This window comes from Grus americana, chromosome 1 (assembly GCF_028858705.1).
Source record: "Grus americana isolate bGruAme1 chromosome 1, bGruAme1.mat, whole genome shotgun sequence".
Classification (NCBI taxonomy): domain Eukaryota; kingdom Metazoa; phylum Chordata; class Aves; order Gruiformes; family Gruidae; genus Grus; species Grus americana.
This window is the reverse complement of record NC_072852.1, coordinates 90,497,086-90,517,183: the sequence shown is the minus strand read 5'-3', so window position 1 is coordinate 90,517,183 and position 20,098 is coordinate 90,497,086. Positions and strand designations below refer to the sequence as shown.

The following is a 20,098-nucleotide window of genomic DNA, read 5'->3' as shown; positions in this document are numbered from 1 at the left end:
AAACTAAAACCCAGGTACAGCTGTGTACAGGACTGACTGGGTCAAATCCCAGGCACACGACAGGGTCCGAGTCTCACAGACTTGTCAGGGAAGTTTCCAGTTAGTTACTGAAACTTTAAAAGAGAGTTTCAGTGGAAGAATATTGGACAGTGCCTGCAGTTCTGTCAAAACAATGAGTCGATGTGAGACATCAACCACACCCTTGCCAAGGCAGAGGCTGTCACCCCAGGAGTGCTATAAACTCGCCTAAGGCATGCATGCTATTTATTTCCATCCCAGTGCTCCTAAGCACCGCACCAGCCAACACCCCTCTGCTATTCCCCTTTTCTACTGCTGTCGAGACTCTTGTGATGCAGCTTGAACGTGACTGTCCTCAGTTTTTCTCTTGGGTGCCGCAGCCCCCTGGCAAGGTGGATAGTGGAGATGCTGAGATAAATCAGACCTATGCTTGCAGCACTTGGCTTGCAGCAAGCGTGCTGGAAGCTGGATAGTGACAGGCAATCGTATGTAGATGGCAGTGCTCCGCTGCCAGTCCGTTACAGCCTCCCAGCTAATGCAGAAGAGGCAAGCAGGATGGGTTTGGGAGGAATGAGGTATCCCCAAACACCCTTCAATAATGAGCTGGAACAATCCATGTGAACAAATTTCTTTGGCCGCTTGCAAGCAAGCAGTAAAGGTCCCCAAACTAGACCTTTCTACCATGTTGTGGGTCATGACTGACACATGGCATTTTGGAGGAGAGGTTTTTTAGCCATCAGCAAGAGCAATGCAACCAATGGGTCCAGACAGAACAGCTTGTTCCCTGTCTGTTAGATAAAATTCAACTGAACCACCAGCACCAAAGGACCACCACAGTGCCAGGGCCATTCAGGAGCTGGGACCATGTCCTAACAGATACATCAACATTGACATATGCAGTCTTTCAGAGGCCAGAAAGCCCTTGAATTCACAACCAAGAGCAATAAGGAGACACTTTCTAGCAGACCTTCCCTGGACATTGTCAGCCTTTTAAAAGAGCTGTCTAAAACAAAAGCAGAAAATTGCTGTTTTCTCAAAAGTCTGTTCTCCTGCTATGTATTTTGCAAGATCCCAGGGAATCCTTTGCCCAGGCACAGTGAAATTTCTAGTCTTCCTGTGGGCAGGCTCCTCTTCAGAGGGAACTGGCCTGCCCTCATCCGAAGATGAGATTCAAGAGAAAGCCACGTCCCATTTACTGACCCTTTTGTGCCATTGTTGTGTTTTAACCCCACCCAGCAGCTAAACACCATGCAGCCGCACGCTTATCCCCCCACAGCAGGATGGGGGAGAGAATCGGAAGAGTGAAAGTGAGAAAACTCATGGGTTGAGATAAAGACAGTTTAATAGGTAAAGCAAAAGCCATGCACGCAAACAAAGCAAGACAAGGAATTCATTCACTGCTTCCCATGGGCAGGCAGGTGTTCATCCATCTCCAGGAAATCAGGTTCCATCACACCCAACGGTTACTTAGGAAGACAAATGCCATCACTCTGAACATTCCCCCTTCCTTCTTCTTCCCCCAGTATGACGTCATATGGTGTGGAACGTCCCTTTGGTCAGTTGTCCCAGCTACGTCCCCTCCCAACCACTTGTGCACCCCCAGCCTCCTTGCTGGTGGGGTGGTGTGAGAAGCAGCAAAGGCCTTGGCTCTGTGTAAGCACTGCTCAGCAGTAACAAAAACATCCCTATGCTATCAGCACAAATCCAAACCATAGCCCCGTGCTACCTACTGTGAAAAAAATTAACTCTATCCCAGCCAAAACTAGCACAGCCATCAAGGGTGTTGGCCAGGGAGTGCCACTCTTGCAGGGCTTGGCTCCCCTTCCCTGCCAGGAGAAACTCCTACCAGTGGGAGGGGAACAAGGGCAGGGCTTGACCTCAGGGCTCCCCCAGGCTCCTCCATGCTTGTTTTATCTTCTGGTCTCTGCACATACAAAATGTGACCTGTAGGTTGCTGAAAGACCTAGGTGAGATCAGTTGCTCTAAGATGCAGATATTTTGGTCTGGGTTTTTCTTTGCAGAAATTAGCCTCAGGCCTGTGATGAGGCTCTCCTGTGAGTTTCCTTCATAGTCAGCAGAGGAAGAGAGGCATCCTTAGGGGGAGATTTAGAGCCCAAATCTCTCTCAATGTGTACAAGAAGGCACCCTGAGGGGCTTCTTTATGAACAGCAGTAGCAGCCAATAGATATTAGCCTTTATAAACATCCTCTATTTCTCTAAGCTTTTGGCTTGAGACCACTAAGGGAGCCACAGCAGCTGGCCTAATTGTTAGCAGTGGGGTACCGAGATTTAATTTGTTACTGCCTTTACCCACATGTGCAAATTTCACTATGAGCACTAGCCCAAAACTCCCTGGGGAAGCAGTTCCCCGCCTGAATGCAGTTCTTTACCAGACAGAGCAGCTTCCGCCAAGCTGTTTGTCCTTTCTGCTTGCTCGCTTGTTAGAAGGAGAAGAAACAGTCTCTTCTGAAAGGCTGAAAGTACAGATTTTGATGCAATCATGTGATTCCAGTAGCTTGGGCTTTGTGCAAACACCCCAAATTGCAAGTCTTAACACCACCAAAATACAGCCATGGTTATAAGCCCATGAATAATACTACCCTACAAAATTAGAAAAATAAGGTGTATCCCTCTCCTTCCCCAAAATATTAAGAAACCCCAGTCCTTGAGAGTGTGCTTTATAGCACTGTTCTTAGGAATGAAGAGTGTAATGCCATATTCATGGGTGGATTATGCATTGCCAAATGCAAAAATACCAGGATCACCAGCGTCACAAAGATGCCTGTATCTGGGTTTTCTGTACCGCTCTTCACCAAGGTATCTGAGGTTTTAGAAAGAAGTTACTTACTGCATTCCACATTATACTAAATATATACATACAGTTCTGCTTTTCAGTCTATATGTTTGCAGGCTTAGCTGGAGTGGCTAGCCCAGTGACCGGGTGGTTTATCCTAACCCACTATAATTAGCCCATGGTTGTTGCTAACGGTATGCCATTTGTCTCCCTACACTCAGCACTGTTTGGTAAACAATTTCAGGCACAGAGCTGCTCTCTCCTGATCTCCCTAGGTGGTGTTCACTTATTTATTCTCCGCACCCTGTAGTTATCCCTCTCTTGTGAGGTTGAGAGGTATAGAAGTGGCAAAAATGGACAAAAACATTGCAGAAAGAGGGGGCGGGGGGGGCAGCTGTAGCAAAAGCCACGACCCGGCTGGGGAGGCAGGAGGCAAGGCTGGCGAGAGGCCAGGCCAGCTGCAAACCCAAGGGGCGCAGCGGACATCTGTCCCCCACCACCCGCATCCTCGCCCCCCGTCTGGATGCACCGAAACAGGAGAGGAGGCAGCCGTGAGGAATTCCCTTCTCCTCCGGGGAGGAGCTGGCTCCCGGCCATGGCACGTGGAGGGCTTGGGCAGCAGGCGCGAGCCTCAAGCCCAAAATCTGACCGAGGGAAGGAAGGTTGAACTGCGGACCGGGAAGCAGCTGTTCGCAGCCCTCCTGGGAATGTGGGAGCAAAACCGGGTGGCAGGAATTGGGGCTGGGGCTGCTGGCAGCAGTGCCTCAGGGGGACGTTGCTGACCCAGCCGGTGAGGTGGGGACTCTGCCGGAAAAGGCAGCAGCCCCTCCGCTCATGGGCAGCGCCTTTGCAGCGTGCTGCAGCAGGGATGCTCGGCTTCACTCCCATCAGCGCTGCCGCGCACTGCTGCCGTGTGCTGGAGGGATGATCATCAAAAAAGTTGCCCTCCCTGGGACAAACAGATGGTGTGTGTCAAGCTGAACCTGTGCACTGGCTTGGCCAACACTGCAGCCACACTGCTAGGGATGTGTGATTTCCTGAGGTCTCTCCCTTAACCATGAGATCTGATCTTCCCATGCAAAGTTGCAAATGCAGTTAGGAGCCTCCTGTTCACAGATGGTAGTGGTTCCTTTGTGATGCTGGAATGAGGTGGTCACAAAAATGACTCCTGAGACACTGCTGCTTTGGCCATAACCTCCATGTATGCTCTCTCCCTCTCACACTCTCTGTCTTAAATCACTATTTCCATAGTATGAATAAAGGAAATTCAAAGGATGCAGGGATGTGAAAGAGTATCCTCAAAGGTTAGGAGCAAGGCCAGCCCATTGGAATTACCTACAGCATCTAATCAGCCCTTTTCAGCAGCTCTTTATCTCTTTGGGCATCCTCAAGCATCCCTCCCATGCCAATTTTGAAAAGCCTTGGCACGCTTAGTGACAGACGTGTTCTCACATTACCCTGTCACCCATAGAGCAAGTGATAGATCTCCAGAGAAATTTCATTTTCCACCTTCATCTGAAAATGGGCCAGGCTGTGGCCTCAGCATCTGACTGTGTCTCCAGATGAGACCCCAAATTGCAGCGTGTCTTCACTCCCAAGGCATCACTTTGCCTTTAACACAGACACAACAGAAGTTTGCACATATGTGGACCTATGTCTGGATACACACGAGGAAAGCACACGCATGTGTGGATTTGTACGTGTACATATACATGTGTGCATACGCATGGCTCTGTAAGGAGGTGTGTGCACTTGTGAGTCTCTAGCATTCGCGAGTGCCAGCGCTTGCACAAACGTCTGGCTATATAGACATGCTGGCACATTCTCATCAAAAGTATCCCAGCATGGATGCGGACCTACAGGGGAGGCTAAAGCAGCTGTAGCATCCCACTGGAAGTACCCATGGTGACACCTGGCCTTCCCACCGCATGGTTTGTCAGCCCCACTGCACTGCTTTGCTCGGGCAAGGTCTCTGTCTGACCCTCTGCTCTGCACACAAATTCACGCAAACTCATAGTCTGCCCTTAATAACACACACCAAAAAAAAGTGCAAACAAAAAACCCAACCCAACTCTCTCTTTCCCAATACCAAATTTACCTCCGGATATCACTGAAAGATAGTCTTACCCAGGTAAACAGCAAGCTGTTAGCAGCCAAATGGTGATGGCAGTTCAGGACTGGACACCACCCTCCCTGGTTTTACCCACTTGTCCAGCCCCAGCGATGACTCATGCTAACACCCTTTTGCAGCTTCCCAGACTGGGCTATGGAGCAGCAAGAGCTCAGCTGCACCAGGGCTCTCTCCCAACAGCTGCTTTCGGTGCAAGATCATGGACTTCACTAACAGCTTCCCCTCCCTCTCTCCTCTTTGCTCATCTTCTTTTTCCAAATTAGCACTTCCATGCTTGCTGCTTCTTCTCTCCTCCTGGGTGAGATATGGTTGAGCATGCTACCATGGTAGGGCTTGTGGCTAACCACTGCCCCATGTCTTACCAGGCTGTGACACTCAGGACATGCGCTGTTTATCCCCCCCGCCGGCTGCTGTCAATGTCCACCAGTGATGATGGGAGCCTGCCTTCTTAGACCCCAGCGCACCAGTCAGTGTGAAATGCATGGTCCCACCAGCAGTGCCGAAAGATGAGGGGGTGACCGCACCCAGATGGACTTCTCGTGCTGTAGGGAGCACAAATAATGGGCAAGTAGGTAAAGGTTATTTAGGTCTAGACAAATCTGCATCCCTGCTCTCGAGCACCCAAGCGACAAATTTCTTGTCCCTGTCTACTAGATCAGGCTGGCTGCAATGGCTGGGTCTTCTTTTGCTTATCACTGTGATATCTCATGGAGCTGGAAATGCCAAAAGCACTGTCCTTTTCTCAGGGTGAAATCTCATGGGGATCTCATGGGAGAGCTGAATGTCTCTTCAGTTGTCTCCAAGTACCAAAAGGATCCATAAAATATTAGAGCTATTGCAGTTCTCACTAATTTCCCACAAGATATTTGCAAGGATGGCTACCAAGGAGATACATATATATTCCTTTGATGTTTGCTTTTGACTTGTGAAGAGCTCTAAAAACACAAGGGTCCCTTCACCTTTCCCAAGCCCATTATTCATTTGGGTGGGTTTTGCACCAGCAGATGCAGAACACCAAGCACAAGCACCTGCGCTTTTGCCAGAGACTTGCTCAAGGCTCCAGTAACAGGAATCATGACTTTTGGCAGAGTTGTGCTGGAATGGGTGAGGGATACGAACGCGAGAGACATTCCTTTTCTGCTGCGCTCCTCAGCCCCTCTCAGTTCATCACAGGCCAATTAATATATACGTCTCTGCTTGACTTTGCTTAGTCTTAATAAGACTGAATGTGTTAAAAATCCAGGGGGCCCAAGGAAATGCAATAGTCTCTCCTCTTTTCATGTTATCCACAGTGTCTTGCAGAGTAGCCAATGCCTACACTTCTGTTTCAAAAAAAAAAAAAATCCCAAGCTAAATAAAATGAAAACGGATCCAACCCAAACCACTGGATTTCCCCCATGCAACGTAATTAAATGAAAACATTAAAATTCATTTACTCTCTTTTTCTAGTCAGTACATTTTTCTTATTCCTGTGTTCAAACAGCAGTCCAGCAATCCTAATATTTGTATTTACGTCCTTCCAACTTGCCCACCCTCTTTAAAGTTCAAGTTTCTCTTATGAGTGAGTCATTCATCCACCCTTTCGAGAGTATAATAATAGAAATTCTTTAAAGCTTTGTGTTTTCGGCACAACGACATTCCGATACGATCTAAGAATCGCAGAGACACCCTCCAGTCCCAGGAGGACTGGGGAACAGGTTTGGCTAGAAAAAAAAGTTTTCCTCATGTGATGGGCACCCTACCAATCACACAGCACTTTCCTCCAGCAACCTGGGCTCTTTAAAGCCCAGCGGAGGTGGGAGAAAGGGGCTTTTTCAGCTTTGCAGGTGGGTCAGGATTTCTGCTGGGAAGCATCACAAGAAGAGAAGCGTGAGTGCCTTGCTTTGGTCATTGTCTTACTCTTAATGGGGCATGTGAGCAATAAGTGTCTGTTAGGAGAAAAGGAAGCTTTTATGTTCAATGGTTTTTATTTTAGTCTCTGGGCTGTGTTTAGTATATGGGAGTCTGGTACCTGCATAAGGTTAACTGCAGAAGATTATTAAATATTTAATTTTTCTTACCTCAGGCTGTGTCTTCTCTATGGCTGTTTTAATTTGTTTCATATTTTTCTCCTAAAGACTGGGGAGGAGGGAACGGAAAAATTAAATCTGTTGCAAATATATCTGAGCGTAAAAAAAAAAATTGTTACAGAGAAAGATGAATCCTGTAATTCCTCCTCACTTGTGAAAATAGGAAAGGCAAAAAAAAAAAACCCCCAACAACTCTTGTTTTGGCTGTGCTAAACCAATGAGGGAGAGAGGAAAAACCTACCTCCCAGCTCTATTTCCGAGGTAATTATGCTTGATGATGATTTACCAGCCATTCCACTGTTCATGCAGGCTTCATTTCATAGCAATCTCTCTCGAAAGGAAATTTAATTAGTCCCTGACCCCTGCTTGAGCTTGAGCTTTGTTTTTGCTTTATTTTTTTCTCCTTGGGTAGCACAAAATAACTGGCTGGCTCTTCCTTTCCTGAGTGTGGTTGGGTCCCGGTGCACAAACTGTTCCCTGTCAGAGGCGGCTGCCTTTTGGGGCAGGTGGGGCGACGGGGAAAGTCCAGCGGGGCAGGAGAATTGTGTGGTTTTGTGCGCGCTGGAGGTGTTTTCTTTAAAATAAGTAAATGAATGATGAATTGACACTTGTAAAGCATTTGTCCAAGCAATTCATCAATAACATAATTCATTGCATCCTCTTAAAACCTGTATAACTCTGAAGATGTCCCAAGTGCTCAGAAACTACCTTCTTTTCAAGTCCCTAAATTTTCCGCTAAAGCAAATTAAAAAAAAAAAAAAAAAAAGTAGGTTTATTGCCGTCTGGCCCCTCAAGCCTCAATGCATCAGAGCCTACAGCAGGTCAGGGTCTGGGCAGGTCTGTGGAGGCTTCCCACGGCACCAGCACCGGCACCGGCACGGCACCTCCAGCAGCGGTTCCACCCCGCTGGCTTCCCTCCGTCAGCACCCCAGCCCCAGCCCAGGCATCTCGCTCCTGCCTGTAGAGACATGCTCTCCAGCCGGGGCCGGGTGAGCACGAGGGGCAGGAGGTGTGGTGCTCGGGCTTCTGCACCAGAGGGGGGTACGGGCAAGGACCAGGTTTCTGCCATTGAACGGCTGGGTTTGTTTAGTTGCGCTCAAGCGGTGCAGAGCCCTTCAGCCAAGGCATGCGGAGCCCATGAGTAATAAAACAAATGCGTCCCTTGTCTCTGCCTCCTTACGCCAGGGGATGAGAATGCAACGCCCTGCACAGAGATGCTGAAGCAAAGCGGGGTAGCAAGGGGTGAGGTGAAGCCCCTCTAAATCCCACTACCACACTGAGAGACCTCCAAGAGCAGAGTGTAGAAACAAATGATGCTCACAGGGATGTTTCTGGGCATCCCTTGGTCACAGTGCCATGACTCCACCTTGACAACTGGCACAAAACACAAGGCAATCAAAATGCGACCCGCTTCTGCATGGGGCAATGCCAAACCAATTCTTACCCATTGGCTTCTTTGGCTAGAGATGGAGCAGGACTAGGCTAAGCAGGGGGCATTCATCTGTAAGGCCACTGAAATCATGTCCCAGTCTATAGAAAGAGGGTGTAGAAGCTTCAAAAGATCAACCAGGCCAATGTGCGTGAAGGATGCACAACAGAGACTGAATCCTGCTTGAATCCAGGACCCGCTCCAAGCAGGGCTTCCTTTGAAAGCCTCTATGGGGCTGTTACCTAAAATACAAGGGCAGAAGCCAGCCTCTGCAGAAAGCAGCTTCTTTTTTGGCTCCCAGAGCTGTGCTGCAGGTCTCACAGAGCTACTGTGAGTACAGAAAGGGAAGGGAGGTCAAGAAAGCTCCAAGGACATGGCAATAACAGATCTGTCTGCAACTTGTGGAGGAACAGGGGGAGGCAGGGCTACCACTGCTGCTGGGCTCTGACAGGCTCAGCTGGACTCCCATGAGTGTCAGGAGTGTTTTGTTGGAGTGAGGGGAGAGGAGAGGGGAGAAATTGCAGTCTGGGTTGTGACCAGGGCATAAAGAAGAGGAAGAAGGATGTGCTTCAGGAAGGATGTAGGTTTTTGTGGTACAATAGGAGCAAGAGACACCTTTCCAAAGCTTCTTGGAGCACGGACCAGTCTGTGGTAGTGATAATTGAATACATGGGACCTAGATGGTCATGGCTAAACTGCAAGGTGCCCAGAATGTGCTAAGGAACACCAGGTCTATGCAAGTTTAAGGCTGAAATCCTAGGACCTGGCCACCTTCTTGTGTGGAGATTTTGGATAACAGTTGCAGCTGAAGCTCCGATTTCCTCAGGGGTTTACCTGAAGCCCCAGGAAACTCTATATGGGTCATAAAACTAATCTTAACCAGCCTGCAAAGAAGGCTCCTCTACCTCCAAACTGATTTGTGTCCACAGGCAGGAGCTGCTGGCACCTATTTCTCTGGGGTCTGGGAGGAGGACTGACTGCCAGTGTCACACCCCATGGGTGGCTGTGAGTCATACCTGCATGCAGCTTGCCTCAGGCAAGCCGGCCAAGGTTTGCCTCATGCCTCTGTAGTCATGCACCTGCGTCAAGTGCTGTGCAAGCTGATCTTGCTTAACATAGCTGACCTCTGAGGCGTGAGGAGCGGGCAGTAGATGGAAAGCCCCAGATCTCCCGCAGCTTCTCCTCTGGGGCATGTTGAAGGGTCAGCTTTCCAGCTGCCCAGGTGTTGTCACGGCCTTGCAGCACCTCCCCAGTGTCTCATTCATGATGCTAATACTAGACCCTCTACGACAGAGAAGGGGCCAGATGAGGGGTTGCTACAAGTGGCACAGGGGAATGAAGTGAACACCGAGAAACTGACTCCCTTGGTGCTGATCACTTGGAGGCAGAAAGAGAATTTCGTACTAATATGGCAACATCATTACAGTATTCATGTTTAGGTCTACAGTAAAGGCTCTTCTTTCCCTTTTCCTGTTCCCAGTCGCTGTGATTCCCCCTGCCCTGGAATTCCATTGGTCTTAGGTAAGGTACTGGCGAGCCTTAGGTTGCCTAGGAAGCTTGCCACTCTCCAGCTGATATCCATGTGGTGGTGACCATGTCCAGCTTCCCTCCCAGCTACAGTAGCCTAGGAGATGGGCTTGCCCCAAGAGAAGAGGTTTGCTTTCTTGGGCTGGCATGCCTGCAGTAATACCTGCCCAAGGAGAGGTAAGAGCGAGCCAAGTCCTGCCTGCCAGGGAGGAGAAGAAAGCAAGCTTGTGGGAAGGCAAGCACATGGGCTGGGTGGACAACCCACATACAAGGTGTGAGTGAGACACTGCAGGGGGTCTATAGGAGAGAAAGGGAGGGAGAAAGAGGTTCCTGTGATGTTAAGGAAAGGGTTGTGACCTTGTTAATCACACTTGGTGTGATCTGTCGTGCTAGCCACGTGGCACACTCAACTCTGCCATCTACATGGCAACTGCAGCAGACCTGCTTTTACGTGTAGTAGTCAGAGTTCATGTGCCTGCGATTGAGCAGAGGACCTTTCCTTGTTTTTTGACTGCTCTCTGACTTGTGATGTCTCTTATCTGGCAATAATTAAAGGCTTTTCTAAAATCTCTGGCATTTGCAGCACGAAAATCCATGAGCCAGGCAGTGGTCTCTACAGCTTCCAGATGAGTAGAGGACCAGAAGACTTCTTACCTTGGAAATAATGGGGAATAATGGCCATCCCCACTCAGGCTATCATGCAAAAATACTTATGTGCTCTGCTGCTGGTATAATGGTGAGAGCACTGGAGATCTCTCCATGCCTAACCCTCAAGCCACTGCAGACAGGGTGGTAGGAAATTCTGGTTTTTTTCCCTCTGTCACTGTTAGAAGTCCTGCCTACCCTAAAAGGGCAGCTGCTGAGGAGGCTGAAGGTGGCATTGTTAGAGACATCCCATGATGACCTGTTCCTCAAGAAACTCCCCTTCACTGACAGCTGTGTCTGCTCTTATTTTCCAACAGCTTCTTTGAAGAATCCCAGAGTCAGTAATCCCAGCAAGAGAAGGAACTAGTGCTGGTACTCTGGCAGAAAAGGGGTTGTTCAAGCTGCTTTTCCTGTTGTCTGCTCAAGTTGGGCCCACTTCAGCCTTTCTTTCACAACTTCTATTTTATTAACCACTCGGCAAATGCAGCTGTCTCGGGGTTGGGGCTTTTTCCCCTCCCCCTCTCCCCGCACACACACGCTCCATCCCTTTGAAAGAAGGGCTTCGTTGGCGTCGGCATCTGGGCTTGTTTCTCCAAGAGGTCTCACACCTCTGACTAGTGCCTTTATGCCGCTCTCTCTGGAAGGAGATGAATTCGACGTGGGGCACCCGGCCCCAGCCTGCAGGATATAGCGCTCTCAGGAATTTGGTGGGACTGCTAGTTGGCCTGGCTCCCGTCAGCCAGCTGCAGCCTGACCTGCTCCCTCCCTCCCTCGCACTTGACCGGGAACAGGGGGCCCAGCTCCATTTCCCAGCATGGGTGTGAGATGGGGCTACCCTTAACAAGGTGCTGCCAAAGCCACGTGCCGTAGGTACCTGTGTAGGATACAGCTAAAGCACCGTGGTTACCAGTTTTGTCCCGTGGTAGTGCTGGTCAAAATGAAACAGCCAGCGGGGTGGGTAGCATACCCTGGGTTAAAACTGGCTCCTTTGGAAGAGGGGCGAGGTGAGGGCACTGAACTCGTCCCCCGTCCATCCAGGTGTAGCTGGTGTTTCTAGCCAGGTGGAAGTGCAACACCACGAGCTGAGGTTTGCAGGGGTGCTGCTGTTGTGATGATGAAAACCCTACCCAAAAGGGAGCCAAAGACACTGGCTGCCCCCAGAGCAGTCCCAATCTTCTGTAGCTCAAGTATCAGGGAGAGTTCGACTTACCAGGTCACACCTGGGGAAGTTTCTCTTCTGAAACTACTATGAAGCAAGGGGTGGAAGGTGTACAGACAAGCTGACAGGTTCTGTCTATCCTTCTCCTCCAGGATAATTTCTATGTCTGAGTGAAGCGTATTGTACTGGTCTAACTGAAGACTGTCTTTGTTTTTTCCCAGGTTGCATGAAGAATTGAAGATGGCAAAAAGCAATGATGGTGTACGCATCTTGCAGGGTCTATTAGTCCTCGGAAATGTGGTCATTGGGGTAAGTGACATGGGACAAGTACATGTGGAGATTTCCTTCCAGTATGACATTTCTTAAAACCGCAGTTCCCAGCCATGAAATCCCTCTTCACTTGTAAAGTCCACACATAAGTAGACCAGTAAAGTGTGAGAGGAGGGGTAAAGGAGAGTTGTGCTAACTGATCAGTTGGGTGGGGAGGGGACAGCAAGGGACAGCAGGGGCTGATCCACAAGAGCAACATGAGTTCTAGGGGAAGAGCCCTTGCTGCTGATCAACATCTTTCCAGCCACATCCCTCTATATAGTGACAGGAAAGGTTCTGTTAATTCTTTCTTAGCATCCTCAAGTCCTAGGCCTGATCTGTCAGGTCTAGGCTGGATGAGCTTTGCCTGTAGTTCTTCTGTGAAGGCACAATATAAGAGATTGTAGAGTTGGGCAGAGGAAGAGTTGGGTAGCTCCTGTTTGGCAGGAAGTTGAATGAAAGGAAAGCAGTCTCCATCTTTTTCTGTGTCTGCTTTTTCTTTGGGGAAGCTTGATCTAATGGATTTCCTGAACTTGCGCTTCTCAGATGTGCGGCATTGCCCTGACAGCAGAGTGCATCTTCTTTGTGTCCGATCCCCATGGTCTCTACCCTCTTCTGGAAGCCACAGAAAACGATGACATCTATGCTGCTGCCTGGATTGGCATCTTTGTTGGTTTTGCACTCTTTGCTCTGTCTATACTTGGTATCGTTGGAGTCATTAAGTCCAGCAGAACCTTGCTGCTGGTGGTAAGTGTAGCAAAGTTTGCCTATCTATTGCTGCCAAACTGAAAAAAAAAAAAAAAAATGCTGCCTCAGTTTCCCTGCTCACCTTGGTAATCACCCACTGAGCAAAGACAGCTTTTATGAGTGATAAGGAGCCAAAGGTTCTGCTTGATCATGGCTGTGGTGTCCCACAAAGCGAGTCCTGTGAGGACAGATGCACGAGAAGCTCCAGAACCAGGTTGAGGGAATTAATGGTGATAGTCACAATGGAGGTTTAAGCTGACTGGCTTCACCCTTCACCTTGCCCTCAAGCAATGCAGAAGCACTTGTGCAATCAGATGTAGCTTGTTTGTGGTTTAGATCCTTGTTTCTCCCCACCCTTTGCTGCCTTTCAGCTGTCATATACCATTCAGTTTAGGAGCTGATAAGTAATGACTGCTGTACAAGGTATTAGTATATGTTAGTAAACCAAATATGGGTGCAATTGAGAACATTAGACATCAGCAGGCAGGCAGAAATTACAGGGGTGGAGACAGAGACCTTTGGATAAGCCAAGGACAATGTTAAGATGTGAACAAATCTCTGTACAATTTCTTACTTAGCCCTTTAGGCTGGCAGTTGCGAAACTTTATCGGTGCTTGCATTAACGAAGGGTAGTGCCAAAAACTCTTGGATTAATGTGGGATGGCAGGGTGTCTGTTTTAAAGGAGAGACACTTAGAGATCTGAGCTCTTGTGCCAGGGAATTTGTCAGCAAATGGTTGAGGGAAGAGAATTCCCCTAACTCTGAATTTTGGTGTCTTGGCTGAAACCAAAGGCTGTGGTACAGGAGATAAGAGAGAGTACAAGGGGCAGAAGCTGGGGTAAGAAGGAAACAAATGCATTGAATCTGAGAAGAACATAAAATGTGAGAGGAGAAGTAGAGACACAAGAACTCCGAAGGGAATATGGGAAAGGTTAAAGGGATTGTACTGAGAAGGGAAGAGAAACAGTGAAATAGACAATGAGAGATGGTATTCAGCATGTTTTCATGAAGGATCTTTGCTCACAAAGTAGGAGTGCTGAGGAAATCTCATGGTGCAAAATCAGGGGGATCTGAACAACATCCTAAATTTCACCTTCTGTTTCCCCAAAGTACAAGCTCTCCTGCTAGAAGTGAACAGCTTCTTGCGGAAAAGCTTATACCTGGCAAGTGGAAGTGGAAGGAGGAGACATGGCATAAGCATAAGTTGCCAATGAGATGCAACAAAGAAAAGGGCAAATGTTATTCTAGGACATATCAAGCAAACTATTTTCCACAGAGGCAGGGTGGTATTAATGCCATGAAGTTCTGATGAAATCTTGTCTGTGAGATGGAGAACAATTCCAGTCATACACCTTCAAGAAAGCAGATAGCAAACTGAAACAAGCATGGGGAAGGGCTACATAAATGTTCAGGGGCATGGAGAGGATTGAGGAGACTGGGATAGCCTGGCCTCCTTTGCCTTGAGCGGGGTTTCAGGCTTAATCTTGAAAAAAAAATGCTTAACTATATCTCCAAGAGCTAACTCTGCTGTCTGTCTCCCACAGTATATTATTCTGATGCTGATCACTTATGCATTTGAAATGGCTTCTTGCATCACGGCAGCAACTCACCAAGACTTCGTGAGTATTCCTTTCCTCATGCATTCTTGCAACTGCGCTGGGAAACGTGGCAGTTCTAGGGCACACGGCGGTCCTGTTCCGTGTAGTAAATGGCCTGTGCGGTGGTACAGTGTAAACTCAAAGGACTTCTGCTGAGTTAGAATAAGACCCCACAAGGAAAGTCTCCAATGTCATTATTCTAATCAAGGAAATAACTTTGTTCTTTTTAACATAGTTTTGTTATTTTTAACATTTTAAAATGTTTACAATCTTGTAGTTAAGGAAATAATAGTAGTAGTTGGCTTTGCAAAAGTGGCTGTCCCACACCCCTAGGTTACCGTGCTTCTTGCTGCAGCTACCTTCATGTATATGGTCACATCCCCTGTGTACTTCCCCTTCCACATCCCCAGAATCAACAATACAGTGTTTAGTCTTTCAGCTACACACTGATTAATCTACCATACATGCAGAAAACAAATCTTCAGCAGTGCCTCAGGCAGTGTTACTAGTGAAGGAAAGATTACATGAGATTACGTGGGTTATTGGAGATATTGGTAGGGAGGGAAGTGACTTGTGGTGCTTTAGTTTCAAGCAAAATATCAAATGTAAGCCATAGCACATCTGTGACCTGACATCTGGTACACCTTGCTTAAGAGTCGTGCTCAAGATATATGTCTTTGTTGCTCCTGCTCCTCAAATCCTGCTCGTTATTCTCCTGTGTGTAAAACTGGGGGAGAAGCAGCATTCCTGTTCTGCAGCAGGACACTATAACAAGCAAACCAACCCACCCCAAATAACCCTATATTTGCTTTACATGGCCACTTATTTACATAGTTCCTGCATTCTTCTTTGTGGTTTTTTTTTCTGTAGCTCACTCCGAATCTCTTCCTGAAGCAAATGCTGGAGAGATATCAGAAGTCAGAGACAGAAAATAACAATGACAAATGGATGACTGAAGGGGTCACAAAGACATGGAACAAACTCATGCTTCAGGTAATAATAACACTGAAAACTCTCACTAATTACTAAATGCTCTGCAGCCCAGGAATTTCAAGTCCTACTTGGGGCCGCTCAGTAATAAAGAGGATGGCATCTGCCTTGAACCTTAGAGAACGTCCTGCCACACTCCCTGTTTTGCTCATTTATCAGATGTCAGACTGTCAAAGGCAGGCACTTCAAAAATCTCTCCCATAAATCTGTGGTTAATGCCTAACCAGCCATGTGCAGGGTCCAGCGGTGTGCAGGGCTGTGACCCGGGCCCATAAAGACCGTTCCCTTCTCTCGCCCCACAGAACCAGTGCTGCGGGGTGCGAGGCCCCTCCGACTGGCAGGAGTACACATCTGCCTTCCGCGCCACGCACAACGATGCCGACTTCCCTTGGCCGCGCAATTGCTGTGTCATGGATGCCCAAGGGTCTCCCGTCAACCTCGACGGCTGCAAGCTTGGAGTTCCCGGCTATTATAACAGCAACGTAAGATCATCTCCGCTTCTTCCAGTTAACATATGTGGGTCAAAAGTGCCTTGCTGGAAGGGAAGAAAACAGTGAATAGCCTTCCTCCTCCACTGTAAGCTGCAGGTGTTCAAAAGCTTTCTGGAGGAGAAACAGTGCCTGTAGGGTCCTGGCCATATTGTTGAACACAGGATAGGTTGTAATACAGGCTTTCCTGATGGAGAGAGAACTATTAAGAAAACTCTCCCAATGCCACCAGTAAGAAGTGACATCTCCGACATGTAGATGGACAGGAGCTAAATCAAACCTAGCTCAAAGATGAGTGCATACAATATGAGTGAGCAAGTCAGCATTCTCCTCTTCAAGCTAGAACTTTTCAGTAGACCATCTTTGTCCTATTCAAAGAGATTGCTGGGTCATGAGCATCAACTTCTGCACTAGCAAGCATTTCTAGAAAGCGTTCAAGCTTCCAAATTTGCCTGCAGCTTCTTGATTCTGGAACAACTCTGTGTTGGCTGTGTTTTCTTATATATGTATACTTGGCAAGTGGATGGCACAGGAAGTTGTCCTTGAAGTGTCTGAGATGGGTCTACAACAGTGTAGCTCTGGTTTGTCTTCTTGAGACCCTGTGAGCCACCCAAATTGCAATAGGAGAAGAGCATGTCACCTCAGTCTCTCTCAGAGGTGGATAAGCCTTGAGGTACAAGCTCAAAGCTGGTTGTCTTACAGGGTTGTTATGATGCTATTTCTGGGCCAATGAACACTCACGCCTGGGGTGTTGCCTGGTTTGGTTTTGCCATCCTCTGCTGGACTGTGAGTACTCAATATTTGCCTTTATTTCCTCTTCTCTTTTCTTGCTATTCCACACCCAGTTGGGTGGAGGTGGATGACAAGACTGAGGCATTTAAAATGTCTGCGGATTATAGTTATTCATTCATCACCAATCTGCCTGTAGCCTAGGCTACATTTACAAGTTCCCCTCCATTCTGGCTTCCACAGGTGAGGAGCTGGGTGGCCTTCCAGCCTGCTGTGGCCTGCTGCCATCTCAGCAATACAACATAGCAAATACAGCTTGCGGATACTTTTTTGTGAAGGGTATTGGATCATCTAAACAGTAATCATGACAGATAATTCAGTTTCTAGTTCGAAGACTTTGTATGAGTGTTTTAAGTACTCAGGGTTCAGCAGCTTCATGACAGATAATACCCAGCAAGCTGAGTGATCCAGTCCAATAGTTATGGTTGCACGTATCTTCCTTCTTCACTGTGAAGATTCTGTGCAGATAAAGCTGCACAACTTTAAGCTTCCTCTGCCTGAGCAGACTTTGCTTATCAAGAATTTCTGTTGCTCTCTCCTACCAGTATGACTAACTGGGGCTGGGGGAGAGGTAGAGAGAAGGAAATGGGGAGCAGAGAAACTTAGCAGTCTTGTCGTTTCAGTTCTGCGTCCTCCTCGGTACCATGTTCTACTGGAGCAGAATTGAATACTGAAGGCCCGGTGTCCTCAGCGCTGTCCTGAAGTACCATGTGAAACTCCATTCATTCGTCTCCTGCTCCATTCTGCCATGGAGGATTTGAAGTTTTCCCACTACCTCTCCCATATATACTTTTGCCCCTCCAAAAACTTGACGCACAGACCTGATGATGCCAGGAAAGAATCTTCTTCTCCCTTCTTTGCCCCTTGTTCTGCAGCCTTAATGCCTCATGGCTGAGGCACAATCCTTCTTTTACTGTGAAAGAAATCCTTGGAGCATAAGATAAAAAGTGATCTGATTTGTTCTGTGATGATATCAGAAAGGAAAATGTCCATATACACTTGCTCCAGAAAAAATGTCTCTCTAAAACTAGGTTGAATGTAAAATCATAATGCTAAAGGCTCCAGCAAGGGCTATGTGAGCAAAACTGTAACCTACTGTGACCAATAAAGACAGATGCTGCAAGGGAGAAGACTGCAGACCTCTCTAATATATTTTAATGTTCAACTTCTGTTCCTAGTCTCTGTCACCCCTTGCCTTAGAATAAGGCAGATTCTCTAAGAGTTTAAGTGTGTCAGCAGTAAAGACGTGTCACAGATGAAAAGTCTGGTGCTAGTCAAGCCCAATAAAAGGCTAGCTCACTCCTCAGCAATATGCTGCCTACATTCAAGCCTACCTCCTGTCACTGATGAAACTACTGCATGTGCTCCTGCCTTCGGAAGTGACAGTCCAGGAAAAGTTCCACTTGCTAACAAGCGATTCCTTCAAAAAACCTGTTATGTACTTCACACTAAATTTCACACATCTACGGGCTAGGATTCGTGCAGAATATGAGGGGTCCTGTGCTGTAAGTTGGCTTTGCGAAAGTGGCTGTCCCACACCCCTAGGTTACTGTGCTTCTTGCTGCAGCTACCTTCGTGTATATGGTCACATCCCCTGTGTACTCCCCCTTCCACATCCCTGGATCAGGTAGAACAAAAGGCAAATAATGCCAACGAGTAACTCTTGTGAAAAATGCAAGCAAGGCACTAACTGAACCAAATCCAGTCCTTGCATCAGCAGTTAGAGTTCTCATTCAGTTCAACAGAGGCTGTTTACTTTGGCTGATCCCATGTCTGTCCTAGTGAACGCTTCAGTATTTACATGTGTCTTGCGAAATATGCTCCTGTATAGAGCGTTGTAAGGTAAAGCCTCTTCCTAAGGTGTACTGGTTCAGCTCCTGACACTTGCCAGCTGCCTTGATTCTCTTTTTTTTTTGTATATTCACCAAAATACTAATTAAAAAGAAGTGGAAGTGAAACTTTTTTCTTGTTCAAGATTGTGTATTTGGGAAGGGGAAATGCTAAAGGTCTGTATCTGGGACACCTGGGGAGCGCAAAGGCAAGTGTTAACGTCCTGTAACCCCATACTGAAGACCAGAGTACAAAGCACGGTGAAACTCTTTTTTGTGAAAAACTTTTTGTGAAACTCGAGGACATGGACAGACCATGGGGACCGTGTATGGAAGTGGTCTGGGTTTGGTTTTTAATTATTTGTGTGTGTGTGCACGCATGTGCGTATGTTGCTGAAAGCTACAATAATACCTAAATCCAAATAAATCTAAAGAGAATTGGTGTCTGCCTAAGTTAGGCAGCAATAGCAAAGACTCGGTTCTGCATTGCTTACCGTGAACTGCAGATCCCTGCCACCTGCAACAGCAGAGAGGAGAGAAATGGGAGAGGAGGGACAGTGCAGGCACACAGCCTCTGTCCTTGCTTGGCCAAACCCCTCCAGTAACTCCTCAGCGATGGCAGCCTTCGTGGATAGCTGCACACCTGCATAAAGGTCTCTTGCTCAAGTTATTTCTGAAACTCAGGCAGCTCTGCAAATGGGTGAAACAACTGGCTATGTGACTTTCTAGAGACTAGCAAGGCCTTCTGCATACAGATGTGGCTCGAAATATGGCCTGTAGGAAACTTTATGACCACAGAACCAGGTAATTTCAAATATTATTTTCTCCTCTGGTCTGTTGTTTCAGACCCAGAGGTCTCTTCCTTCCTGCTACATCTAAACGTGGTGTGATTATAGCATTGCACTCAATATAGAGAAAATGCTGCAGGATTTTGCAGAAGAGGAACTGAGACTACTTTGAATGGACTATTGGAGTATTAACTGCTCCAACCAGTTGCAAATGATACCATTGACCTATTGCATAAACGGCAGTTTAAGCCAATTAATTTTGGGTTCTTCTAATTTGCCTTCTGCTTCCTGAGCCCTTGCCTCACGTGGCACATTATGATTTATGTTTTGCAAAAATAAAAGCTGTGATGAACAAATGATCTGGGCAATGGTGGATCTATGCAGAAGTGCCAAGCATGCCACAATGCAACCAGAAAAACCCAGCTTTGTCCGCCTGAACTAAGGAGGAAGAAGAGGACTGGACTGATGGCAGAATGATGTTGAGCAGGCTGATAAAAAATCCTGCACAGCTTTTTCTGGTTTTTCAGCTTCTGAAGGTTGATTCCAATCTCTGCAAGTTTCCTACCTGGGATGCCAGGGGAGGGTGAGGAAGGGATGGAGTCCATGACAAGAATGGTGGTGAACAGGTTCACGTGTTGGCTGAGGCTTGTAAAGAAATCCTGGTCATTCTCAGCTGTTTGGATTGCTGCCTGAAGGTATGGATGTAATGTATGTGGTCTTCAGAGCAGGCAATATGCACAGATGCATGAATACTGCTAGACTAAGACAGGATGAAAAAAAAATTGTCC

The 20,098-nt window shown here is 47.5% G+C and overlaps 1 protein-coding gene across 1 annotated transcript; it reads left to right on the top strand.

Moving 5' to 3' along the window:
• The first annotated feature begins 6,582 nt into the window (after positions 1 to 6,582).
• UPK1B (uroplakin 1B) lies at positions 6,583 to 18,651 on the top strand. The gene is made up of 8 exons (XM_054830462.1): positions 6,583 to 6,812; positions 11,994 to 12,081; positions 12,628 to 12,828; positions 14,373 to 14,447; positions 15,297 to 15,419; positions 15,719 to 15,898; positions 16,607 to 16,690; positions 17,317 to 18,651. The coding sequence occupies exons 2-8, from the start codon at positions 12,013 to 12,015 to the stop codon at positions 17,365 to 17,367; spliced, it is 783 nt and encodes a 260-aa protein (XP_054686437.1). The 5' UTR covers positions 6,583 to 6,812; positions 11,994 to 12,012; the 3' UTR covers positions 17,368 to 18,651.
• Positions 18,652 to 20,098: the final 1,447 nt, after the last annotated feature.